General features: G+C 37.2%; 3 protein-coding genes across 3 annotated transcripts; 1 reads left to right on the plus strand and 2 right to left on the minus strand.

Annotated features, from left to right (window-relative positions):
* Positions 1 to 9,910: 9,910 nt before the first annotated feature.
* LOC140774365 (CBL-interacting protein kinase 6-like) lies at positions 9,911 to 11,375 on the minus strand. The gene has a single exon (XM_073117334.1). It carries the CDS (start codon positions 11,171 to 11,173, stop codon positions 10,016 to 10,018), a length of 1,158 nt encoding a protein of 385 aa, XP_072973435.1. The 5' UTR covers positions 11,174 to 11,375; the 3' UTR covers positions 9,911 to 10,015.
* Positions 11,376 to 20,960: 9,585 nt separating this feature from the next.
* On the plus strand, positions 20,961 to 22,502 carry LOC140773096 (WRKY transcription factor WRKY76-like). The gene is made up of 4 exons (XM_073115468.1): positions 20,961 to 21,119; positions 21,338 to 21,664; positions 21,760 to 21,876; positions 21,978 to 22,502. Exons 1-4 carry the CDS (start codon positions 21,054 to 21,056, stop codon positions 22,332 to 22,334), a joined length of 867 nt encoding a protein of 288 aa, XP_072971569.1. The 5' UTR covers positions 20,961 to 21,053; the 3' UTR covers positions 22,335 to 22,502.
* Positions 22,503 to 24,416: 1,914 nt separating this feature from the next.
* On the minus strand, positions 24,417 to 26,380 carry LOC140773094 (BTB/POZ domain-containing protein At2g24240-like). The gene has a single exon (XM_073115466.1). The coding sequence runs from the start codon at positions 25,949 to 25,951 to the stop codon at positions 24,623 to 24,625; it is 1,329 nt and encodes a 442-aa protein (XP_072971567.1). The 5' UTR covers positions 25,952 to 26,380; the 3' UTR covers positions 24,417 to 24,622.
* Between the last annotated feature and the right edge of the window lie 1,091 nt (positions 26,381 to 27,471).

The following is a 27,471-nucleotide window of genomic DNA, read 5'->3' on the forward strand; positions in this document are numbered from 1 at the left end:
TAACGACCGTGACTACCGTGGCTTGAGATTGGTTGCTGGAGAAAATTAGGTTTTTCGCGTTTCGTGGCGGCTCTTCTTCCCTTGTTGGTTTTCCAATGGTGGCTTAGAACCTTGCCTTTCGTTTCCCCATCATTTGTCGATGTTTAGACTTCATTGGTAGTTTGTTTTTCGGACACGGCTTTGTGTGTCATATGATCTGCCATTACCTTCCTCCTCATTTGAAGGGTAACTGTGTTTACTATACTGTGATATGGTGGTGAATGCAGGATTATGCGTGTCCACAGCAACGAAGGTCACGATGGGAATACAAGTCATTAGACCCTTTTGCTCCTATATTCCTATCAAAGTTGGTTTATTTGTAGATCACTTGTGCTTATCAATCTTAATACTATGTTTTACTTGTTATAACTTGTGTTTTACCCAAATTGTAGGTGCTTGTTCAAAGGGTCACCGCTGTATATTCCACCTCCCTGTTTTTTGTTGGGCATTATTCCTATCACTTTTGAGTTGTTAGGGTTTGATACCTTTCCTTTATTATATTGTATGTTACAGACAAGTGAGGGCTTCTCTTATCCCCCACATATATCATACTTTGTAACTCTTGAATATTGTTAATGTTGCCTATGTGCTCAAAGAAATTGCAACCTAAGAGATCAAATACCAAGAGGTATAACAAAAAGAATAGAAAAGAGGCATGATTATGTCTGTTCAAAATGATTCAGTGGAATTAAAAGAATAGTCAATAATATGGTAGATCACTTCTGTTATAAGAAAATGAAGAACCTCAGAATGAAAAACATGATATTTAGCATTAAACGCAACATCCATAAAATGATGGATATTCAAAACCCCTATAGATTAATAGTAGTAGTATAGCCTATACAATCCTGATTGATGTCAGTATTGGCCTCCCATGAAGCAATTTACCTCAGTGAAATCATTCCTCTTCAATTGCCTTTTATAGGGTCTCCATTGGTTATGTCCCGTGAATGCTAAAATTAAATTATGTTCAGTATCAGTATTTCTCATTATATCTTTTCTGGTAAGATCACTATGAAATTAGATCCTCAAAGAGACTATAGGATAACATATTAAGATCATACAATTTAGTAATTATGAACTCCAAATAGTTGGTCTCGATGTTCTTGTTATTGCAATAAATGTTGATCATAATTCATGTAACATGAAATAATGAATAGACAATCTTCCAACGACATATTAATAAATAATTGTCATATCAGTCATCTTTGTGAGAATAAGTTGGAGATATCAGAATATGTCAAACTCAAAACTGTTGTCAACTCACCAATAGGGCCACTTGAGAAATCTACTTTAACTGCAATTATGTCTGAAACACTATGAACCATCCTCCCTTGAATACTTCTGAATAAATATATGGTTACATGATCAGATTCAAGATTCTTCAGATTAGTGTTCTTAGATTCTTGACACTAGAATATTGTTTCGTCCTTGCACAGCTATGACAATTGAGACGACCCATAAAATGGCATCACCTTAGGAAGGTAATGTCATACACCAAATTTTCCTATATTTGAGCCAAAGGAAGAAAATTTCTAGTTGATGTGCTCACTCCACCTTCCCTTAGCAAACCATGGATTAGCATGAACTGTCTTCAAGTACACCTTTTCTATTATGTAATTCTACTCTCAGTTAATTCAACAAATAGAAATAGATGTGGATAATTGCTAGCTACTTTAAAATTTTGTTAATTTAAAACTACAATTGCCAACGATAATGGTGTAAATGTAACTGTAAGAGGAAAAACGGGAAAGAAAAATAGATATGAATGTTTTAGGGTCCTGATTATTGGTCTAACAGAAGGACTTAGTTCCTCTCAAGGAAAGAGGAATATGAGAATGAGTTGCTTCACTGCAGTCGATTAGGAAGCAACAAAGAAGTATCATATGTAAAGGCCGATTTTGGAATAAAAAGAAACATAGTATTTGGAAGCTATCACATCTTAGCATTGATAATTTGGTTTACTTAAAAGATTTTAGTTTAAGTATAGATATACAGTTGCAAATTATTTTACGGTTCGTATCCAGGTTTGTGATTACATTTGGAGTTACTTAAGCTCTTATAATACAAAACTTAACATTCAGCTAAGCTCTATAAAAGTACCAAAGTATGGAGCTTTAAACTACTTCTATTAATCAAGAGTACCGAAGCAAGTAAAGATAAAACCCCATTTGTTCTCACGTGAAGAATATTTAGCTTATGTATAGGGGGTTCCATCTATATCTTCGTTTCAAAGTCATTATTATGTTCTCATAGGGGACTCCTAGGTCTTTTCAGTCCTCTTGTCGATATCTTAGACGGTCATCTCATCGATATGGATTTGTTCTCCACATATGTTTAGTCATTTTAATTACAGATTAAGTTTACTTCTCTTACATCTTATAAGCGTGCTTTCTACCAACTGAAACTATAATTTTCTTCAGTTTGAACTTCAACTTCTCTGTAACACTTCTTATTGCAAGTTTCTTTATCCATGTGACACAATTCCTCCGTACATCTTTCCCCTTCCTATAACAACTCTTCTTCTACTTACTTTATCCTGACATTTACTGTAGTTTCATAACGCAAATCTCTCTCCTTTTCAGACATGCTATAAATTATGTGGATAATTTGATAACAAGATCAGTAAATTATCTGTGCTTCAAGCACAACATGACTCAAACAGGTGTGTAGCAACACATCGATGCAAATCATCCATATTGATGCACATGAAGTTAACAAGAAAAGAGAAAGCAATCAGATTTTCTATCATCACAATACATAGACAATACCAAGATCTTGTCAGAAGGAACCAGTTTGACTATGTCAGGAGATACCAGTTTTGCAATGGAACAGTAGTCCACAGTTCAAATCTTGTCGAGCAAGTGGGTTTTTGGATTTGTACTTATTTAGGTAAATAGCAATGAAAGACTGAAAGTGTCTTCATCTGTAAAAACCTAAAAGTGGAAACGACAAGATTGAACAGCAAGAGAGGAATTACTAACCTTTGTTAACCAAATGTGGAAAACTCTCTTTCTACTCTCAACAGCTGCCTTACTTCCTCCTCCTGTGCCTGATAGAGAGTTAAAAAGTCTCATGGAGAAAACAAAGGATTAGAAAACCATCCTGAGGAGTGTCTTGTCTCACATGAGATCATAGCTCTTTCAACGGAGTGTCTCACATGAGATCATAGATCATAGATCTTTCAACTCTCACTCTCACTCTCTAAATCTTTCCTTCATGTTAGACGAGAAAAAAGATCTCCGGGAAACAGATCAAGTTCAAGATCTCACAGATCCAGGCAGATTATGAAAAATAAAAAATAAAAGATTACTGAAGCATATAAGGGAAACAAGAGGAGGAGGAGAAGAAGAAGAGACAAAGAGAGGACCAGTCAAACAGTGATTTCCGCACCCCAAGAAGCCGCTATCTCAAAAGCCACGCTTCCTCTCCTAACCTCCCTACAAACAAACTTTTGATGCTCGTACCCCCAAAAAAGAAAAGAAAATCTGGATGGTCGTTGAGAGTGACAAATGTATCAGAAGACTGCACGCGTCGAAAACTTCGAATGAAATTAAAAAAAAAAAAAAAAACTAAAGATAGAAGATGATGATGAAGGGGCAAATTGCAAAATTTGCGGCGGTACAGAAGCGAGTTCCGAGGAGGAGGGCTGACAGGTAGAGTAGTGAGCACGCAACAGCGACTGCATCCAACGATGGAGATCGCCGCCGTGTGCTCACTCTCTTCTGTCAGCACGCGTACCACCACCACCACCACCACCAAAACAAAGAAGAAGAAGAGATAGAGGAAGGGAAGAAGAAGAAGAAGAAGAAGAAGAGAGAGATAGAGAAGAAGAACTACTCAGATCTGATGCTTTACCCTTATCCTTGGCATTCTATTTATAGAAGAACACCATAGTAACAACAACAACAAAAAAGAGTAAAACACCACCCCAATTAGGGTTTCCACAGCCGACACGGGAAGCAATCGAGGCCCCAACTGCGATTTGATCGTTCTTGACACGTGTTGCCCTCCTGGTAACCAGCCCACAGAGTCGAACGCCGGGCTGACTCTATCTTTCCTGAGGCAAGTATTCGGCATGGCAGCCAGTTAAGAGTTGCCAACTATCTGACTGTGCCAAATCCGTACGTTCGAGGCTGCAGGAGATCAGAAACTCCATCAGAGAGGCGTGGGAGCATCTGAGCCGTCCGTAACTTTTCTTTCTTAATAAATTCACAATCATGGCAACTTCGTCATCGACTGTTTGTGGGCATAGCATTTGTCTCTTATTCCTTGTTACATCACAACAAAATAAATAAAATGGAAAAATAATAATAATAATAAGGTAAACAAAGAGGCGAAGTGATAGTAGATTAGATCTGAATGCTGTCGATTTATGATTGGCCACATTTTTTATATTCCTACCAGAACGCTTGCATAGAGGAAGCCTTTATGCGGGCGGTGAAGTAGCGCGCGGGTTAACATCGGCGGTAGATACAAGGGTGTCCGCATAGAAGCGTTCTACGCGGGAGTCCGTACTCTAATGACGTCGTCGCATTGGACGGTGAGATGCGCGCTCTGATGCGAGTGGATCGAGGACCGAGACGGTACAGGTGCTCCCGCGCATCTATCCCAGCCGTACAATTGGAAGATTCGCCAGTATTATGATAAGATCACGGCCAAACTTCTCGGATTCCCAAACTTCCCAAAATGGCAAAGGTGGTAGTACAGGATGCCCACGGTGCTGCCTTGACACCGCAGAGAAGATGAACCGTCTTAGGCTTCAATCCAAGAGATTTTGGGGTCCAATCGTTTGCATCCAACAACGGTAGCAATAGTTGGAGCTTTTGACCAAATAACACCAATTATATATATATATATATATATATATTTTATTGAAATAAATTATTACTAAGTTTATTATTAAATAGGGTATAATTTATTATAGCTCTAATAAAAATACTAATCAGGTGAGCGTTAGACATTTTTTTATCTTAACCGTTACAAGACTAAGTTAAAGAGAATTATATATATAAAACACTGATCAATTCGGTATTTTTATGTATATAAAGAAATTTTGAGTTCCAATCGTTTGCATCCAAGAAGGCTAGCAATTTTTCGAGTTTTTGACTAAATTAAACCTATTATATATATATATATATATGTTTTATCGAAATAGATTGTTACTCAAATTTATTATCAAACAAGGCTTAATTCATTGTAACGGTAACAAAAATGCTAATCAGGTCAACATTTTTATCGTTAGATATTTTTTTGCCTTAACTAATAAAAGATTAAGTTACAGAGATGTACATACATAAACGCTGATAAGTTAGCATTTTTATTATGCCTATAGTGAATTAAATTCTATTTAGTAGTAAGTTTAAGAGATAGTCTATTTTGATGAAAAAAAAAATTAGAATAGGACTAATTTGGTCAAAAACTCGCAATTTTTCACCCCAAATGGATTTGAAGGTGTTACATAAATTTAAATTCAATATAACCAGATTCATAATTTGTTTCATATTTGAGTTTAATATAAATTGGCTCACGATCCATCTAACTCAATTATTAAATGGGGGTAATGTTCAATAAAACTTATTCATAATCAAAATAACTTATATAAATATGAGTAAATTGTATTACCAATATCGTGTTTATGGTCCATATAATTATTTAATAAATAAGTTGTGTCCATCTTCACATTTTCTTGACCGGATACATCTGACAGTTCTTATCATACTTGTTTAAATCCTACTGCCACTTGCATTATCTTTCCGGAGTGATTGAGGTATTCAAATATGTTCATCAATATATTGACACATATTTAACGAGTTTCCAAACTAATGTGACAGATTGATCCACACTGAAATCACACTAAATGAATTCGGAATCTGCGGAATTTTTATAAAAAAGAATGGCTAGAATAATAGAGACTATTTCAACCTTATATTGGGAAAGCTTTGTCCCATATGATCTGTCCTTATCACACGGGTTTCAATCAGTCAAAGAAAACTGTGTACTGGTGATACATGACGTTTCCTCGTTAAGTACAAGGCAATAAATGGTCTTTGGAGTATATTAGCATTATCCTAAATTAATATTTCCTATATGACTACATGGCACGGGGTAATAGACTAATAGTGTAAGACATACAGGAGAAGATAAACAGATTGGTAATGCGTATAATTAGGGGAAGCCCATGAAGTTATTCGTGTTGGTAGTGGATGTGTGCATATGAAGCTAGTGGTGGGGTTAGTCCAGTTGTTTGGGATCATCATTAGTTTATAAGATCATGTCTTAGGGTGGGAAGCACGAAATTATTTTAAAAAGCATTAACATGTTAAGATTCTTTTCAGGAAATGGGTCGTCGATTAGTGAGCTCAGCCTGATGTTATTGAAGCACAGTAACATGTCTAGATTCCTTGAGAAACTGTCACATCGATTAATAAACTCAAGCTGTGTTGAAGGTTCACAATGTAGCAACTTGTAAACTTAAGTGGGAGAGACCTTTTATATTGTTAGTGTAATTTTATATCACGATAAATTTATAGATACAATAATTAGAAATATGTTGTGTAATTTATTATTAATGTAAGATCAAGATAAATAATTTGTACAAGAGTGTATGTATGAAGGGAGACGAAGAACGAACTCAAAATTAGTCAAAAAAAATTAATGTTTTTTAGCACTACATGATGGGTGCACATCCCGGCATAAAAGAATATGTATTCTATAATTTTAGTATAATTGGATGCACACCCAAAAAGTCAAGTACGCACTCGAGCTCTATTTAGACTTGAATTTTTCTATAATAAATAGTACGAACCATAGACGTTCCTAATATTTATAAAAGAGGACCAACATCTATGAAAACACAAATAATTCATCCTAAAATCTCTTACTTGAAGTTTTCAATTTTCTATCAATTGTAAGAAACTATTTGAGTATAAGTGTTTGTCAAACAATGAGTAGACAAAGTAGAATCAAAGGTTAGAGGGAGGATCAACTCAATTATTAATAGAAGGGAATCAAGGGAGATCAAATTATACACTTGGAGAGCTCTAGGTTTCCATCATTGACTATATTTTTTTATTAAAAAATGGAAGAGTTACTCCATATGTCAGAGTGCTGAAGAGATCAACCTGTAGATTGGTACATGGGGAAACAAATCAAAAGTTTTCTACCTCGTGGAGTAATTAATCAAGGAGGAGTTCAAGCTAGAGAGATGTACTTTTATCAATAGTAGTCGGTGTGTAAGAATGGTTTTTCTCATTAAAAAAAGTATATTATTCATGTTTTTCATGTTTACCTTTTCTATTTGCTCTCAAGTTTACTTTTTCTCCTCTTACTTGTATCACATATTCATATTAGTTTGGTTGTTCATAGTATGAGTACTATTCGATTTTCCTAGTACCCCAAGTAGGATTCATTTTCCTAAATTGAGTAGGATTCAAGTTTGATGGTTTGATTGACTTTAACTTTGAATATCGATCTAAACCAACTCAAACTATGAATCATATCTCTACTGAAATTTTCATTGGTCCTATAAATTGAAGAAGAAGAAAAAATTGAGTCTCAGTGACTAATTGGAGAGCTTGAAAATGGAGAAGGATGAGATGAAAGATCAGCTAGCTAAGTAGATTAATGAAGCCAATACAAGATACTTGGCCTATACGTAGGAAATATTCACTGCTATAGGTCAAATATTTACTGGTATACCTCTATAGCGGCAAAATTACCATTAACGACGATTAAGATCTGCCAATATAAAATATAGAGTGGCAAAAAAGAATTTATCGGCATAGATATTTTCCGCGAAAAAAGATGATTAGCACAATTAAGTCAACCACAATTTACACTCAAAACATATTGAATTGATTAAAATTTGTCTCTTACATGCTAAAATGATAAACAAAGTAATTGTATTATATGTACATAAAAAAGTTTAACAAAAGATTATGGCATGAAAGTTAATTATAAAATTGAAGGTGCAGCCTCTTGCTCATTAGGCCCATCAATGTGGGTTAAAAGCTATTGGGATATGTTGATCTCCCTGTGAATAATGTCATCTGCAAAATTGATTGAATCGAGACTGTGTTAACTTTTCTTGATATATTTCTATCTTCTAGCCAAGTAAACTCAATTATAGACCATATAATACTGAAAGTGTCACAAGTAAATAAAAGTAATAGTGATGTTATCATCAACGAGTGATGTTCTGAATAAATCATGCAATAACTATGAAGAAAGAGCAACTTAGTAGTAAAAGCGTAAGATGGGTCAATGATCAACTTCTCTTGAAACAATTATAAGATAAGGAAGATGCAACACCAAAGAAATTAATAAGAAGGCCTCCACAGTCCACATATAATAGGGATCAAAATTATTTCCTAAGGATCAAAACTGTCATACTCGGATACTTTGAGAAATGTCGATAGGACATGCTACTCTATTAAAAAATCATATTAGCTTTGGTATATATTTAGACGATAAAACTGGTGTTAAACCTTGCAAAAGATTACGAAATATGATGGTTCAAAAGAACGTTTATAGTGTTTGTGATTTTGATGGCATGATCATGTGTAGCCATATTCAAATTTGTTTCGAACTTTTGCAGCGTTATGATGAATTATTTATTTATCTGTAATCCGAATATTTGTGATATTTGATAATTGTTTAGATAACATTGTGTTCATTTTTTTTTAGAATGACTAGTTGCCAAATTAATTGTATTTGGATTGAATTAAAAATTATTAGAAATATATAGTTTTTATGATTTTGCTAGCATTGTGCTTACTATAATAATATGCGAAAAATAAATTATGAATAAATAATCGTAAAATATAAAAATATTTTATGTTAAAAAAAATTTCAAACCGAGAAATAAGTCATGGATTCAAACTCGAATTGAAACCAAGCATTGAAACTTGTTGTAGTTATCAAAGAAGCTTACAAATCACTCGGCGATTCCCACAGCTTAATATATACCAATACTGCTCGCTAAACCTTGTGACACACTGTTTGTGAGATAGGTTTCATAACCATGGTGACCCTCAAAGTTAATTATTTCGTCTTAGTGACCCTCGAAGTTAATTATTTCATCTCAGTGCCCCTCGAGACGTAGTTTTTTAAGATCCATTGTAGATGCGTAGAATTGAAAATGATTTAGCACTATTCATTTGAGAAGTGATCTCTAATGGCCTCCAAAAGATGATCTCAATATGATTGTAGATCGCCTTTTAAAATATGATTTCCAAATTATGGTTACATTAAATCTATTTTCATATACCTTAAATACCTTTTAGAAATAAAGGTACTTATCTCTTAAAAGATAACTATAAATATTTTTTAGAAAAAAGATAAATATAAAAGTAGCATATATTACCGAGATTCTTTATCAAATATCTCATAACTTATGCAAATGCTCATACATAAAATCTAAACACATTACATTAATATTAATTATATTTTAAAATATAATTTATTAATTAAATAAGTATAAATAAAATCTAACAATTGTCACGACCTGTTTTAAAATTTTAAAGAATTATAATGAATCATATATCTTTAATCCAAATATGTAATATTCAAAAACTGTTTAAATAAATTATGTTCTTTTTTTTTTCCTTTTCTTTTTGTTTTTTGAGATAGCCTCTCTTGAACTTTGTACCTCGTTGTCATTTTATTATCCTTGAGGGAAATAATTTGGTTTTGGCTTATTATCCTAGAGACTTATACATGTCATATGTTTGAGTCATATTATCGTAATATTATTATGGATCATGTTTGGATGCTATGTATATTGCTGGGCCGAAGGCCCACCCATGTTGTATCCTGCAACCGTTTTTCAAAAAGATAACGAATAAAATGAAGAGAAGATTGAGAAAAACCTCCGTAACCTTTATTCATATCCTAAACAAGATATCTCCTATCTGTGGCTTCTACAATTCTAAAAAATGGACACCGTATGCGAATTTCCGACGTTGATTGTTGATCAAACGACGGCGGAGGCGGCTGACCAAACTGCATCGATCGCAGGCTGTGTCTCCTCGCCGCAAACCTTCCGAAATTCTACGCTTTCTCCGTCGTGCTTTTTGCTCCTCTCCGCCGCCCGCGCTGCCAACGCTTCTAGCCTCGATGTTTCTTTGTCACTCCTCCCTCCTCCGTTTCCGAACAGAGGCGAGAGGTCCAGCCCCTCCGACATCGATATTATGTGGAAGGCGTTGATCAGCTCTGTCTTGTCCTCCTCCTCATCTTTCTTACTCATCTTTCTATCTTTCTCCACTTCTAGCGTGCTCTTTGTGACCGCGAGTGATTTCTTGAACCACGACATCTCGACGAGCTTCTCGACGGTGATCCTGGTGCCGGGATTGGGGTCGAGGAGCTTGGTGATTACTCGCCGCGCGCCGGAGGAAAACCACGGCGGACATTCGAATTCGCCGCGCTGGATCTTCTTATACATGGCGGGGAGGTTGTCGCCACGGAACGGGAGGAACCCGGCGAGGAGGACGAAGAGTATGACCCCGCACGACCAGAGGTCGGCCTTTGCACCGTCGTAGCCCTTCATCGCCACGATCTCCGGCTCTAGCATCTCCGGCGCCACGTAGGCCGGGGTCCCGCACGAGGTGCGGAGGAGTGCGCCCCCGTCCGGCCTCACGGGCTCCGCGAGTGCGCTGAGGCCGAAGTCGGCGAGTTTGAGATCTCCATCGTCATCGATAAGGAGGTTCTCAGGTTTCAAGTCCCGGTGGTAGACGCCGCAGCTGTGACAGAAAGCGACGGCGGAGATGAGTTGGCGGAAGTAGCGGCGCGCCGAGTCTTCGGTGAGGTGGCCGCGGCTGCCAAGCTTGGAGAGGAGGTCGCCGCCGCCGACGAGGTCCATGACGAGGTAGATCTTGGACTTGGTGGCCATGACCTCGTGGAGGTGCACGACGTTTGGGTGGGCGGCGACCCTCTTCATGGCGGTGATCTCCCTCGTCATATTATCCGCCATGCCGAGGCGGATCACCATCTCCTTGGAGACGACCTTCATGGCGACGTCGTCGTTGGTTCGGAGGTCGCGGGCGACGTAAACCTTTGCGAAGTTACCGCAGCCGAGGAGGCGGCCGAGCTGGTAGCGTCCATGGATGACGACGCCCTTCTCCTTCAGCGCCATGCTAATTAGGGTGTTTTTGCTAGCCGTCCTCGACGTGCTTGCGGTGGCTGCTCCTGTCGCAGCCTTGGTTCTTGCGCTTCCCGGCGAGATCAGAGGTGGTTCTCTTCATCGTGCTGCATTCCCTGAGATGATATGAGATGAGATGAAGAGGCACAAGAGAAGAGGAGAGGAGAGGAGAGGAGAGGACTCGTAATTTTGAGTTGGGTTTAGGGTTTGCCTTTTCCTTTGGGGTTCTATATATAGGTGGGGGGCTTGGACAGTTGTAACGTTTATCGGAATCAGTTCGGCCGCTAAGATCCGACGGTGGGGAATAAGTTCTGCGAGAAGCGGTGTCGGCGCTGATCCTGGTTCCTACGTTTAATCGGAATCGGTTTGGCCAATGAGATCCGACGGCGGAGAATAAGTTCTGCGGGACGCGTTATGTGCGGTGATTCGTTGGACTAGCGACAGCTGTTGCTCGCTCCCTGATCGCCTCTAGACTCACCGGATCTACTTCCGAGTCCAGAATAGCCGACTAGCTGAAGGAATTAGCTGGAAATTCCCCAATAAAACTTAATATGCCAAGTGAAACTCATATCCGAGCCTGAGCCAGTTCAAATTTCAATATATATATATATATATATATATATATATATATATATAATCTAATTTAACGAATTAAAATATGCTTTCCTAGTCCAATCCCATAGAGAAATAATTTGAGCTCATTGTGCTCGGTACTGGGAAAAGCCCAATTTAAAGTTGGGCGAGAGATGGTAAAGCCCAACTTAAATTAGGCCCAATACGGTCATGGACTGGGCCTTGATTTTGGACCCAATTGAATCGTACAGTAAAATTAGGGCAAATATGTAGAACTTTTGGATAAATAGAAATGAGTTGGTACAGTGGTGGTGTTGGAAGAAATTAAGGGGACCAAAAGAAGTCGTTGTTTTAAGTCAAGTCAAGCAAATTAGGTTTAGGTCTTAACACAAACCTTTTCAAGCATCGGCACGTCGATGTACTAAATTAAGCAGGCATGGCAACCGTCCTCATCACGTGCACGGGCAGTGACGTCATTGATCTGAGTCACAATGGTGCATATATCTAGAGCTTATCTAATTAGTTGTCACCCCGTTAATATTGCGTCACGTTTATGCTCATTTTAATTATGATTATATGTTCATTCCTAACTAATCCACAAGTTAGTTTATGTAATAAATATAATGTATATATATATATATATATATGGTTTTTAACACTAATAAGTAGTGCATGGTATTTGTTAAATGTTATCCGGTACCATGTGTGAACTCTTCTAACCTCAGCAATGACTTGCTTTACCAATATCTTTAACAAAAATTTAATTATTTCCTATTGAGAGAAACGTCATTAGGAAATTTACTTTAAAAGGAGGGTTTCCTTCCGTGTAGAACTTTCTAAAATCCTTTATTTACGTATATACTCTTTAAAAACTGATATATACTTGAATATCCCTCAAAACACTTGGTTTTATTTATCTATTCATACCGTGTTTTCATTTTTCTTTGATATATCTTTTGGAAGGACTCATGCGAGGTGGCAACGATTATGATTAACTCTTAGATGGCATTTTATTGCAGTAAGGGATATTTATTCATAAATTAACTTTTTTAAAATATATTTTATAACTAAATATCTTACATATATATATATATATATATTAGTCAAATCTTATATATGACAACTCATATTATAAGTTATATACTAAATTTTATCATAAGTGGTAGAATGTCGTAAAGTTCTGCATATTTTTTAAGCAAGATTTTTATTACAGTTAACATATATGTTTATTCGTAGTTTAGTACCTAAATATAAATTATTATATAAATATATTTAAAATACTCATCACATTTTACAACCAAATAATAAAATATAAATAAAGTTATAGATATATCTAATTTATATTTAAGAGTGTATAAAATTATCTCTAGATTATCCTATGAACGAAGCAAACATCTTTTTATATGGTTATTGCTTGAACCTAGACAGAAATATCTTTACAATTATTTGTATATATTAATTTATATTTATGTCACTTTATCAATCAAATTACTTAGAATTTAAGCCTTATTTGGTTGGTGATCAAAATTAATCAAAGATATGTTTATAAACGTTTTTATATGCAAATTAAGTACTTGCTTTAAGTTTATGGATATTTTAGTGTCTGGTTTTTTACAAAATAATAATTACCTTACCTAAGGAAATTATTTTCTATGTCAATTACCATATGTATTACCATATTACCATATTGAATACAAATTAATTTATTCAATATGACATCATGCTATTAGTAAAACATATTATATGACATCTTTTACCTCAGGTAAAAAATACATAGGAAATGTACCTCAGGTAAGGAAATCATGCAAATAAATTTTTTAAAAGGAATATACATGTAAAGAAGAATGAAAATAAATAAAAAGAAAACTAAAGATGAGATACAGGTGGTTAATTTCTATATATTTAGTGTCAAAACTATGGCCCAAGTTGTCGTCTTGAAATTTGATACATTGAAAAATACTAATCGACAACAACATTCACAAGACCTACCATTACTCAAGCTCTTAATAATATTCAACATTAACATCAATGATGGGCTCTCTATTGTTTTCGACGTACGTGATATACGTATAATGATATCTTGGCAGTTTTAGGAAGCTTCGTCGGACTTTCTCGCTTCATAATAAACGGAGGAAGACCGAACGAAGTCACGTCTCAAGTCAAGTCAAGCCAAACGTATCATTATTGGATGGATGATACGATCGACGTGGACGCACCAATTTTTGTAGTAGATTTTCTCAGCCGTGGCAAGATCGAGGGAAGGACGTCACGCATTACGACGCCACAACATGACGCAAGAGGACGGGCGGGCAGGCGGGTGTTTGTTGGACATAAATTTAAATACATTAATAATAAGACTTTGAGGAAAATAATATATAGACTTTGACCCTAGTCAAGACCTATAAACCTAACGTTAATTAGGTTACATTTATTGAGAATATATACCTTATTATTTAGATTCCTAATCTTGTGTTTAGTGTTTGTTTAATATTTGATCGTGCGCTAAAAACCGTGCTAATTACTTTACGCATATGCTTAGTCAGCAAAGACACATGGTTTTCACCTGGCCAAGTGACTTCTTGTGGAATAAATTGTATCTGAAAGGCACTTTGAGTTTTTAGTCAATTAGGAAAAGAGAGTTTAATAAGACCGATCAACAACACTTTGATCGTGTTCCTGAACACTTAAAATGAGCTTATATTTGCTTTGAAACATTTGTACATTGTAACTTCCTGCTAGGCTCCTAATTCTCCTTGGATTTTTCCACGTACGGAATTGATTGGTTGGGGAACAAAGTCTCTTGGATCTAGCCTGTCCCATAACCTATTGTCCTAAGAATCGACAGCGTATAGTGTGTACATATGTCGTTAGGCACTAGTGAAATAATTGGAGACTCTGATGGTTATTATATGAGAATAGTCTTTGGATGCTCCACAATTCTTGGGTCTGAGATTTGTTTGGCGAACGGTAGGGATCTCCCTGGACCACGACAAAATCTCATTGCATTCATACTTCTACTGCTTCTTAATTTAATTAATGTTTGTAACTTACTTTAATCAAAATTGAGGGCGTGGAGAAATTTGTTAGGTCACTCAGGTTATTTGATTAAGTCCCCATTTATTTCAAGCATAAGTTTTTTCTCATTCCAAATACAACTCCTAATTCCAAAATAATAACTAAAGATAACGAACTTATACAAATATTATTCTTCAAAATTACATCTTATACAATACACTAACTCAATTATTAATTTACCCTTGATATATATCACATCAACATACTCTATAAAAATCAAAGATATTCATAATAATTTTATAAAAAATAAAATATATTTTTTCTATCTTTTTCTTTACTTTATATCACACCGAAAATAATTATTACACTCTTATTTCAGTGAACTCAAGAATATTTATTTGTTAAATAAAGAACTCAGTTTAAGAATAATAAAAAGAAATATCTGTTCTAGAATTGACCTTATGGGCAAATTCAAGAGTTGAGCAAGTTTGCTATAGAAATATTTGTGAATTTCAACTAATGGTTTGTAAGTATTCTTGTCAACTGTTACTTATGTTATATTACTATTAATGCTTGATTTGACATCTAAAGAGGATTCTGTTATTTACCTTTGGTTGATAGTAATTGTTAATATTAAAAGGGTGTATTTGAAAACAATTTCATGATTATATTTTTTTTTATTGATCTATTCAAGAGATAATCATCAAAAAAAATTAAACTTAATGAATATATCCAAGTTTGAAATAGAAAGAGGTTGTAATAAAATAAATCACGTGCCCTCCCTCACCTTTCTTCCCCCTCCACACTTGCCTGGCGAGGGAGGGTAGGTCTAAGGCCCCCTACGCTTGGCCAACCCCTCAAGTAATGGGCCACCGCCCCTCTCTCTCACCCTTCTCCAAGTTACCCCTTCACTATCCAACCCCACCTAGTTGTTGTTTGCCATGGCCAGAGCTAATGAACTCGGCCATCATCGGTGAGTCCTCCCTCGCACCCTCATATCTACTTCTATCCTTTTGAGTATAGAGAAGTGACACTTCGGGCATGTGTGGTCATAGGCCTTGTGTGTGCATGACTAGTCGGCGGCAGCAGGTGGTTGGTCGATTTTGGCGATAAGTGAGCTGGGCGAAGGGGAAGGCTCCTTCTTGAGCTTGTTTCCCTGCTCTAGCGAGGCCCTGAGGAGGGTACCCAGTTCGCATTAGTGAGGCCCTCGAGTACCTCACCATAGCCTATGGTGGGCCGCCACAACCCTCCCTCCTCATTCCCCTTCCTTGGTCGATGCCTCTCGATGCCTCGTCGTGGCGAATGGCCACTCCTTGGCATTGGTGCCACCTTGGTCGCACTCGTCCCCTTCCTCGGGCTATCAAGTGTCGAAAAGTGATCATGGGGAGTCATTGGGGTCAAGAGGCCTTTTGTGGCATCCCCCTTGACACAACCCGTCGTATGTGGCGATCCGGTGTCTTCTGGCCGGCAAAACATCCCTCTCGTAGGGAAATAGCCCCTCCCTACCTCGGTCTAAGCCCCAACCTAATTAGGTTGGGGATTACCCACACTTAGGCTGGGTTTAGCTAAGCCAGGTGCCCCGGGTTGGGCTGGGCAAACGCTCGCCCTAGTATAAGTCAAGACTAGTGTAAATTGCTTATCACCAAGGAATTTTAGCAAATTCAGACATGTGGTTTATCAACCCTTGTTATCACTTGATGTGATGTGTTATGATTTAAATAATCATTTATGACATGATAATCTATTTGCCATAGTAACACATGTTTGTTTGTCAAGCTACCTAATATAACTACTATTATTTTGATTGTTATGCATATTCATTAGCATACTTAGGTATGATAACTTGTCTACTATTTTATTTTTGCTAGTCATCTTTTATTTCTATGTCTCAAACAATACCGAACAACTCCCTAGTTAGGGATAAGGGCGAGCACATTTATATTATGATAAATAAGTGCTCATACTTGAGGTTTTGGTCTACGGATCTCAAACAATTAGATAGTTGTTTAATTGGGCGATGGGCGACTTACTATCAATTAATGAAAGTCAACTTTTTAAAGTATCCAAAAAATGTAGGATGATATACGCCAAGCGGCATCCAATGACGTAGGGTAATGGCATCCTTGAGTGACGGTTCATGATTTGTTGCACGATGGTGCGAAGGAGCTAGGGGCTCAGAGACTTCTCTCTATGATATTGACTCATGTGGTTGTCTCACAACTGGTTCCTTAGTCTTTGGTAATGGATAACTTTTATGATTGTTAACTATGGGTGATGATGGTTAAGGGGTGCACCACGCGTAAGTAGTAGATAGGGTTAGCGAGAGTCATGTCGGACTATGCTAACTAAATACATAACATGCATATTTTATTTTACGTTCATGATGATCAGTTGCATAATTATGCATGCATTCTCCATACTAGGTATATTATTATTTATGATACTTGATTAGTGATAGTGTTGCTAAGCGTTAAGTTGATATATGATGTAGATTAATTGAACCTTAATGGGATACTTGGTGATTTTATTTTCCCTGTATCTTTTAGTAGGAAACTCATTAATTTGATTATATTTATTACATTGTGTTCAGATTGAGTTATTTACGAATCGTCTAAAGATCTCATAAATAGAAAATTTCTCTTTTTATCAATTAGGTTCTGTGCCCTCTTTGTCTATATTTATTCTCGTATGCTCGTGATCAGAAAAGTTTACATTTACCTTCGGATAATTGTGCAGATAATTTATCTCCGACAGGGTAGTTGCACTCTTCAGAAAAAATAAGAACGTTGACTTCGGCGTCAGTGGAAGTGACTAAATAAAAATAATATTGGACAAACTTATCTGCTTTATCATTCCATGTATTTATTTGGTATTCTTTTCTCTTATCCTGCAAGTAGATTAGGACTCAGTTCGTTGATTTGAATATCAGCACACGGATCGACAGTGCATGTGAGATATTCTACTAGTTCTCTAGCCCCAGTTTTTTCTTCCCATAGACTAAGTTAATTTCTTCTCCCAGGAGTAGATTATGAGTCGGTTATTCAATCTGAACGTGAAACTCCTGTACAAGTTCTATGGGCTAATCTCTTTAACCTTTTTTTTTTTTTTTTTTCTCATTGACTCAAACTGCTTCATTGACTGGGAAAAGACTCAAGGGTATTGCATGTTTAGTGGTAAATCTCAATAGGCACATCACCTCATTGGACCATATAAGTACCAAAACTGATATAGTTAGTCTTTGTTCCTCTTGCAGTGGTTGGACAAGTGGCATGAGGACATGACACTTGTGATGCTGGTCCTCAACTAGCTGATTCAGTCTCTTTTGGCTGTACATTGTAAAGCAAACCCAGTGTCAAAAGACTTCTCACCGGCTAGCTAGCTTTATTTATATGACTTCTACCAAGCCAGAACTTCTTAATGGATATTATTACTAACAAAGAAAAGTCTAAAGCGTAAAGAAGTGCAAAGGTAATTAAGACATGATAAATAGATTACCATTTTGTTGAAAGAGTAGTACTTGCAGGCAAGAATTGCTTGCATATGAAGTTATGAAAAATGAAAGGAACATATAATAGGAGGTGAATATTCTAAAAAGAAACATAGAGAGAGTTCTGCAATAAGAGAAGGGATAAGATCAAATATATGCTCAGATATATATTTCATGGACAAATCCTCATGCTTAAAATTTATGATTTCTGACACTCATGCTGAAAATTTTGCCAAGAAAAAAGGAATTAATCTTTAGTCATTTTTTTCTCCTTCAATAATAAATGATAAGTAGAGTTATCAAATGTTTCTCAAAGCCTTCCAAATATAATTTGCATCTTATATGTGTTATAACTGAAATTTCTTCTGAAGCCATAGTTGTTATCTATGGAAGTTCATTAAAGGCGACTTTCGTGATCATCGTAGGCTTACACTATCTTTATCTTCCTTTCCTGTCAACTAGGAATTTTCACAAAAAAGGGTATGATGCCCATAGAAACTCCATTGTTTAGACTAATTCTAATCACCCCAATTAATGCGAAATATGCAAGTAATAACGTAAATAAATAAATAAATAAATAAATATATATATATATATATATATATATATAATATGTACAAACAATTAAATTTATTGGCAGACTAATGTCTACCTCTTTTATAAACATTTTCCTATCTAATTCAATTATGGTATTGTTTTTTTACTTTTATTTCATATTCTGAATTTAAATTGACAAACTATTTAAGAACAAGGGCAGAATTTTAAGTAGACACTCAAGGTATAATTTTATCTCATGAAATTGCTAATGCTTACATCGTAGGTCAAAAGAGTTCCTTGTGATTGTTAAACATGTGGCGTACAAGGATTTCCCCTTCATCGCATGCATATTTGCTAAGAAATCGATTCTTTCCTTATTCTCTTTTGGAGGATGACTGAGTCTCGTTGAAGATACGAAAGTTCGATTCAATAGCATAAGTTGGCCGGGGATAATTCACACTATAATCTATAATTTTTTTAGAAAAGGTAGTGACAAATTGAACCTATTTATATATTAGCTAGCTAGGCTAAGGAAATACGAAGAAAAAATAAAGCATAGAAGCATAGGTTTCATCAACCTCAATAGAATCTCTTAATTAGTTCATGGGTATGTGAGCACATATAATTACTTTTGCAACGGAAAACATCATTATTCACTTAAGCTAGCTTTGTGTTCATCATATCATTTTAAAATATTAGGACTTATTGTGATGTGCTTCAAAGATCCATCCCTTGGACGCAACAAGATCAACATAAGAAAGAGACACAAATGTTAAGCTACTGCATGGAGATTTCTATCCGTAATAACTTTCTTCCATCCTTTGGTCAGTGCAGACTTATTTGAAGAGTTCACTGGATCAATAAAATAAAAGTTCCCATCTATTGCAGCAAATTTATATATATATTTTCTATAACAAATGATGTGTAGGAAGATAAACCAACAGATAATTTTTAATCCAAACCGATCGACTATTTTACTTGTGCAACACTGAAGCTTCTTCACCAACCCTAACATTGAAATATGTTGTAAAGTTTTCCGACAACTAGGCGAATACTGAGTCATATTAGTTAATTGTAGAGCATCTTTATGGTAATAAATATAAAGACTACTCCTAGTCTTTGTTTTTATTATTATTAATTAGTTAACTAGTTGTCTATATCTTTAAAAAAAAAAGACTAATACCCATTGGTTCATTTTTTTTTTGGTTTGTTAGGATTCATCAAGCAGCCACTAGTTTCAAACGAATCTGAGTCAGAATGGGAGAATTATATTTAAATTCAAACCAACAACTTCACTAACATAGAATAGTAATGGAACCATTTCAATTTAATTCAGAATCCACTGTGTAGTTGCCATTTCAGGATGGTGGGAGGAAAGCAATTTTCCCATGTCATTTACATATGTTGGTATTGTTGTAGAAAAGCTCCTCCTTTTAGGTGTTTTTAGATTGTTTTGTTTCAATGTGGGAAGGGATATAAACAAATAAACAAGGGGTTTTTTAGTCAGAAAATAAAAACAAAAGCTTGAAGTAGAAGTCAGGAAAGAAAGGCCAAACAAGTTTAAATGACTCTTGGGAGAGATGTAGACATAGCATAAAATAGTCAAGACTGTGATGCATCCACAAATTTTAAGAATATAGTTAATTTTAGAATATATTTTTTTTATTTATTATTCTTAAAATAAGGATTTTCTTTTAAAAATAAATTATTTTTATATTTATTTATATTTTAGAATAAGTATATTAATAATTATATTTGATACGATATAAAATAGAATAAAAAATAGCTCTTTAACTTGATATAAAGTAGATTGATCGGATAGATATTAAGTATAAGTTAGCAATTTAGTATGGAATATAAAAAATATATATAATTTTGATGCATAGCAACTATTATGATATTTAGTTATTATTCTAAAATAAATAAAAAATTCGAAATGAAAGAGAATAAAGGGCTTCAGGACCATCTAATTCCCTCCCAAAAAAACAAAAACAAAAACAAAAATTGACACCCTCTAAAAGAATCGTACGAGATTTTAATGACCTCATCAGCATTGGCGTCAATCATGCCTCATTTGATTACGTGATACACTTTGACATCATCATCATCTACTGTTTCTCCACAGGTTCGTCCCAAGTCATTTGACAATCCCAAGTTTGCTTTCTATATAAGGACTGGTACCCCGTTCCTCTAGAACAATTGATTCATCTTCTTTTAAAATCCAAATAAGCATTTGTTGTAGCTTAGCTTCTTGGATTGATCATGGACTTCGCTGACCTTAGCCTCGGCCTCAGCTTCGGAATTCTCCCCTTGTCCGACCAAGCTCCGGTGAGTACACGCATGCATGCATGTTTTGGTCGGTATGTTTTGTCGAATTCGGAATTAATGGTTAGTAAGTTGATCCCCATGAATTGAGCAGGGAGAGGTACCAAATAATCCTATACAAGTTGAAGGGAATGCAGTCGTTAGAGAAGAGATTCTTTTTTTTTTATACGAAGCTTTGTGTCGTATTAATTTCTAATGTCATAATAGTGCGTTTGTTATAGGTCGGATCGTTGGAAGCTAAACTGTATCAGATGAAGGAGGAGAAGAAGAGGCTGATCGAGAAGCTCAAGGACATGGACGACGACTACAGCGCTCTCAAGAATCAAATCTTGAATCTGAGCGTGTCTTCCGATCGGAGAGGAACAGCTTCGCCGCCGGCGAAGAGGAAGATCGGATGGAACGAAGCAGCCTGTGATCCAATCGACGGCATCAACAACAATCGTACCGATCCCATGTCGACCGAGGATTCATGCAAAAGGGTGAGGGAAGAACAGAAGCCCAAGATCACAAGAGTTTACAAACGAATCGGTCCATCCGATTCGAGCCTGGTGAGCTCCATAGAGACCCCCCACAAAATCAATAACATGATAATAATAAAGAAATTTCGCAACTTGGTTCTCATATATTGTTGTGTAATCCTTAGGTGGTCAAAGATGGATACCAATGGAGGAAGTATGGGCAAAAGGTCACAAGAGACAACCCATCTCCTAGAGCCTACTATAGATGCTCCTATGCTCCTTCATGTCCAGTAAAGAAGAAGGTATTAAGAAGAAAATCGCATAGATATGTATATAGTTTCACACCAATATGAAGTAACAAAGGTAATAATATTCTATGATCATGTTCATTTCTACCTACTAGGTGCAAAAAAGTGCAGATGATAGAACAATCCTGATAGCAACGTATGAAGGCGAGCACAACCACAGCAATCCTTCGCAAGGCGAGGCGGCGAACGGGGCGAGCCAAAACGGATCGCTTCCATGCTCGATCTCGATCGATTCTTCGGGCCCGATGATTACTCTTGATCTCACCAAGCAAGGATCGCAGCAACAAAGCAATGGAGATGCGTGCAAGGAGATTGATTCGCCTGAGTTTCAAAGACTTATGGTAGAGCAAATGGCATCTTATCTGACGAAAGATCCCAACTTCACCACTGCACTTGCCACTGCGATCTCTGGGAGAATTCAACTTCCATCGACTAGCTATCGAGATTGTTAAAAAGTAGGATGGATGGGGATTATTTCCCTCTTCTTCTTTTTTTTTCTTTTATTAATTAGTGAAGTCAGAAAGATGGAGTACTGCTGTTTGAGATCAATCGATGAGTAATTGTGCAAATGAATATGTCAGAACATGGAAATTAATGATCAAATTTGATGCTTCTCCTCATGCCCACAACCTATTTGATAGTTTTCCTCTGATACTTGTTCTTTGGAAAACACCGGGAAAGCAGAAAACCGAGAGTTTTTTTAAAAAAATTTCAGGTAGGATTTCATTATACGCCCCTGTGGATTGTTGATGGATTAAGAGGACATCAGATATACTTAGTAGTATTATAGATTTATCAATCGATTTATACTTGGTTTAGCAATGGAATCCACGTTCTTGGTTCAATCACGATATTTGCATTTTTGGTGGGTGGAAAAAAGAACACAGATTTTTGAGAGCTCAGCCTTTCAATTCTCTCAATATAGCCGAGCTTGGCACAAACTAAGATGATGGATTCACACTTAAGACAGTCTAATGGCTCATTTACATAACATAATAGAAGATATAGATTAGATTGCGTAATGAGTTCAAAACGAGTTATGAATTTATAATCAGAAATTATGTTAGATAACTAGTTGATTCAAAAGCTTAAGTAATTAGATAATAAATAGGAAACTCATATTGAGTTAGAGAATACAAAGACGTTATAATTTGGTAGAAATGAATAATTCGACAGGCCCACTAAGATTAGACCATTTCCTGGCGAGGGTTGGCTCCAACCTTTGTTTGTTCCCTACCAATGATGTTTGTCGGCAGGCCGAGCGAATGGGGCCTTTAGATTAATTTATTTATTTGTAACTTTAATTAAGAAGGAAGAAAAGAAGAGAAATAAAGTCGTAAAGATAAAAAGAACGAAAAAAAACCCTGGGTAAAGAAAAAGTAAATAATATAAGATACATAACTATTTAAGCAATCAATTCAGGTCATGCCAGGTAATTAAAGGATTAGGCTATATGTATACATAGTTCATTGGTGAGTCTACTTTAAACCAACCTGGGCCAAAATCGAGCTCGAACTAAGCTTAGCCCGATTTTAGGATAGACATGGGCTAGGATTGGGTGCGGCAAAGATCTTGAACATAGCCAGCCCATTTTGCTTTACTGAGTACTGATGTTTATGACGACTTTAACGTATCATTAGTGCTGTGACATGCCATTTGATACCCAAAAATGAGGTTGATCTGGTGCTGAAATATTTGAATCAGATTCTAGTAGGGCTCTTTTTAAGTTGGTGTACAATTGGCCTCCCTAAACTCCGAGTAAGTGGAGCCTCCTTCATAACTGTATCTTGTCACAAAATAGACAATATCTCTTTGGTGTACATTAATAACAATGAATGACCCAGCTCCTCCTCATGAACTTTGAAGCTAAGAAACAACAATTCCCATCACAATAACTCACTTCTGTTCCTTGAGGACCAAGTGACATAATGATCACAAGATTTGTCACCCAGTTCTTTGGGTTTATTCTACAGAGGATAGCCAGTGCCTGTTGCATAATTGTGACTATAATGGGTCCTTTCTAAGATTCAAAAAAGAAATATCTGGGGGGCCCCTGTTATAGGATGTGTTTGCTGTCATCCTCCTGAGGTCCAAAATCCTATGCTTCTGGTTTAAGTTAGCTAAGTAAATGCCAAAGTTATATGGAGTTGAAAGCTCTGGGAGGTTTAAGGTTAACCATCACATTGTCTATTGGTGGGCTTAATGCGTCTTAGGATCGGTGCTGCTCTGTTGTCACTGCCTTGAATCCCAAGTTAAGTGCACCAACCGTAAAAGCAAACGCTCAGCAACCAATCCTTTTTATCAAGAGTTGCAACTGCTCATGTGAAGCATCATTGCCTTAGAAGAGTCTTTACTGCAAGGGATTGGTTGGAAAGATCGAACTAGAAGAAGGGGCAATGATTATTGTGGAATTGGTCATCTTTTTTTTAGTAGAAAACTAGTAGCAGAGCATACGATAGCTCTGTTTTGGCTTGGAAGTTAACCATTGGATTGAAGGATTCTGAGAATTGAACGCACAAGAAGGACTGTTGCAGTTAAGCAATCACACTGTATCATTCCTAGACGAAAAAAACATTTACTTACATTCCAAATGTCTGAGAGCAAACTTGCTAGGTACTCTCATAATAGATCTCCCAATTCCTTCATTGGGACAATAATACATTCCTCTACTCTGTTTCTTCTTCTTCTTCTTAGAACTTGTAAGATAAAGGAAATAAAAGAAAGGGATTCAAATTCAAGACTACACAATCGGAGAAGGTGGTGTCTCCCACACATCAACTATATTCTCCTCGTTGTGCAGCACGAACAACCGATCGCCACCGATCGAGAAATCACATATCGAACCACCGTAGCTCCTTCTCAGCGTCGACGTTAGGGCGAAGTCGGGACCGCAGAACACTGAGATGCTGTCGTTCATCGATGAGAAGAGCTGGCCGTCGTGCACCGCGAGCTTGGGATAACAGCTCTCCTCATTAGGCACCTTCCTGTTCATAAGCTTACTCCTTGAACTCCATCTCACCCCCCCTGCGTTGCTCCTCAGATCAATGAATCCCAAGTCATCATACTGGTTAACTACACAAATCGACTGGTTATCCTCCATTGCTATCGCATGTAAGACTCTCTTATCGTCGAGAGACGCTGCCGTGCCGGCATCTGACCAAGACCAGACCACACTCTTCTCCCTGAAATCCAACAGGCCAATGAAACAGTTGTCAGTTCTCGGAAACAAAGTGGCCACCATCAAACAGTTGCAGCCGTCCAGCCATTGGAGTTTGTCAGCATCGCCAAAGGAGCAACCAGGCTGCTCGTAGAAGAAATCTACTTGATTTCCACTGTTCTCATCCCAGACTCCGATACCATACTCGTTAAATCTCCCCTTGCAACTGGCAAAAATCTTGCAATCCGAGCTAAAACTGAGAGCGCCGGCAGTAAAGCTCTTGACTTTCTTATCGTGGACGACGCGGAAGCGATGGCGGAGCTCTCCGGTAGAGGCGGAGAAGACTCCCATGCCACCGTCACATTTTCCGAGGCGCTCCCGCGCAGTGAGCACGATGCTGTCGGAGTCGATGTAGCCGATGTCGTTGACTTGTTGATAGTCGAGGGTGATGGGCCGGTGCTCTTCGAGCATCCAGTCGTAGACGTGGACGAGCCCGCCGTGGGCCACAGAGTAGCCGCCGTCGGGGCCGGCGCGGACGGCGGTGCCATCGCCGGGGGCGCGGCCGGAGACCGACGTGGCAAGCCGGAGGCGATTGCCGTCGAAGGGACCCCACCTGGCAGCGCGCACGTGGTCGAGGAGGCCGTAGAAGAGGGCCTCGCGGAAGAGGAGGCGCTCCGGCACGTGAGGGGGCACGTGGAGTTCGCCAGTGCGGAGGAGATCGAGGAGGACGGCGAAGCACGCCGGGTTCCGGTCGAGGAAGTACTCGTGCGAACGGTGCTGACTTGGATTCCAGGTCTCGTCGAGCAGGGCGCCGAGCATTGACTCGCGGCCGGCGTTGGCGATGGTGGTAGCCGTCGTCTCGAACACCTCGCCGCCCACGTTGAATCGAATCCGGTCACCGCTTCGATCCATGGAATGGATCGCAAAATTCTCACATACCCAGATAACAATCCGATCCAAAGAACAAGAATTGAAGAAGAAAAAAAAAAATCGTAAAAAAAATTAGAAGGAAGGCGAGAGCAGGGGATTCGAATCGAGATAGAAATGAGAGGAAAGGCGAGATTTTGAGACGCGAGCAATCTAACGCAGGCGATTCTGGAGCTGGGTTTTGAATTTCAAGGAATTCGATGGAGAGGAATGGGACGAATTAAGGAGCACGACGACTCACCGTTAATATCTTTCTCCGCCCCCCTCTCCTCCTCGACGTTTTAAAAGGAAACCTTCCTATTTATTTAACCGGGTGGTTAAGATTAAAAAAAATGTCATCTAGAAGGGGAGACGGCCTCCTTTGGATTACCCCCAAATCTTTTTTTGTCTTTTGATCTAATCCTCTTCTCCTTCCTCCTTTTCGTCTATGTTGGGATTATAGTAAGAAATGGGTGGAGCTCTAGACAAAGATCAGTTTTGTTTAGTTGGAAAGTGATCCAATTCCAAACTGAAAGGTGACTCTCAACTCAATTAACCACATCATTGAAGAGTTTGAGAGTCGATAATTAATCTGCAGACCCAATTGCAGGAATCTCCTACATCTAGTATACTTGGCAAACTCTGATTGGGTGTCAGAGACTTCAAGCTGTAAAGAATGCAGATGATCTGATCTATGCTTTCATAATTCATTGCATCCAGTGCTCTCTTGGCTGGATAGCTTTCGGCTTTCTTTTTTTTTTAATTCAAAATCTTCCACTCTGTCCTCCCAATTTTGATGTGATCAGAATAGTATTTGCCAAAGTGAGAGGGGTTTGTGAGTTGGATTAAAAGAATTTCTGTGTCAATCCCTAACTAGAAACTTTTAGGAAATTTTAAAACAAAGAAGCTTAAAATTAAAGAGTGATCAAATACATCTAAGCATTTTTTTTTTTCTAATCCTATGTATTATTCTTTTTTTTTCTCTTGTTAAAATAGAAGCATAAGAACCAAAAATTAGAAAACAAAAGTGAGGCCAATTGCCAAGGGTTCTGACAGTAGCATTGTGATTGCCTGCATAGACTTTAAAATTGGGGACCAATTGAAAAGTCCATGAAAAGAATTTTTAAAAAAAAAACATCAAAAGATTGGTCTAATTGCTGCCTTTGTATATGGTCATATTGAGGAAGATCTAATTACGTAAGTGGTGGTATCGGTTATAAATTATAAGACATTCTACCCATATAGTTAGCTTTTCTAGAGTCTATTATAATTTAGTAAAAGATCTCAAGCAGTACTTAGAGTTGAATTGGAATTACAACAAGCAGTTGTTGACTAATGTTATGACCACATGACCTTTTAGTAAGAGACCCATGCAAAGTCAAAGTGTAGAAGATGGAGGCATAAGTTGCATTCACGTTGACTGTTTCATAAGCACGTCGTACAAATTTGAATTCAAATCTGAATCTAGAAAAATATAACAGAAAAAATAACCAAAAATGAAAAAAATAGTAATGGTCTGAATCTAT

This window comes from Typha angustifolia, chromosome 13 (genome assembly GCF_048772165.1).
Source record: "Typha angustifolia cultivar Huaian chromosome 13, ASM4877216v1, whole genome shotgun sequence".
Classification (NCBI taxonomy): Eukaryota; Viridiplantae; Streptophyta; class Magnoliopsida; order Poales; family Typhaceae; genus Typha; species Typha angustifolia.

What these genes read in the sequence shown, in the direction of transcription:
- LOC140773096 (XM_073115468.1), top strand. Translation starts at nt 21,054, where the DNA reads ATGGACTTCGCTGACCTTAGCCTCGGCCTCAGCTTCGGAATTCTCCCC. An exon ending in GTCCATCCGATTCGAGCCTG is followed by an intron (nt 21,665 to 21,759) that starts GTGAGCTCCATA and finishes TGTAATCCTTAG; the next exon opens with GTGGTCAAAGATGGATACCA. An exon ending in CATGTCCAGTAAAGAAGAAG is followed by an intron (nt 21,877 to 21,977) that starts GTATTAAGAAGA and finishes TCTACCTACTAG; the next exon opens with GTGCAAAAAAGTGCAGATGA.
- LOC140774365 (XM_073117334.1), bottom strand. Translation starts at nt 11,173, where the DNA reads ATGGCGCTGAAGGAGAAGGGCGTCGTCATCCATGGACGCTACCAGCTC.
- LOC140773094 (XM_073115466.1), bottom strand. Translation starts at nt 25,951, where the DNA reads ATGGATCGAAGCGGTGACCGGATTCGATTCAACGTGGGCGGCGAGGTG.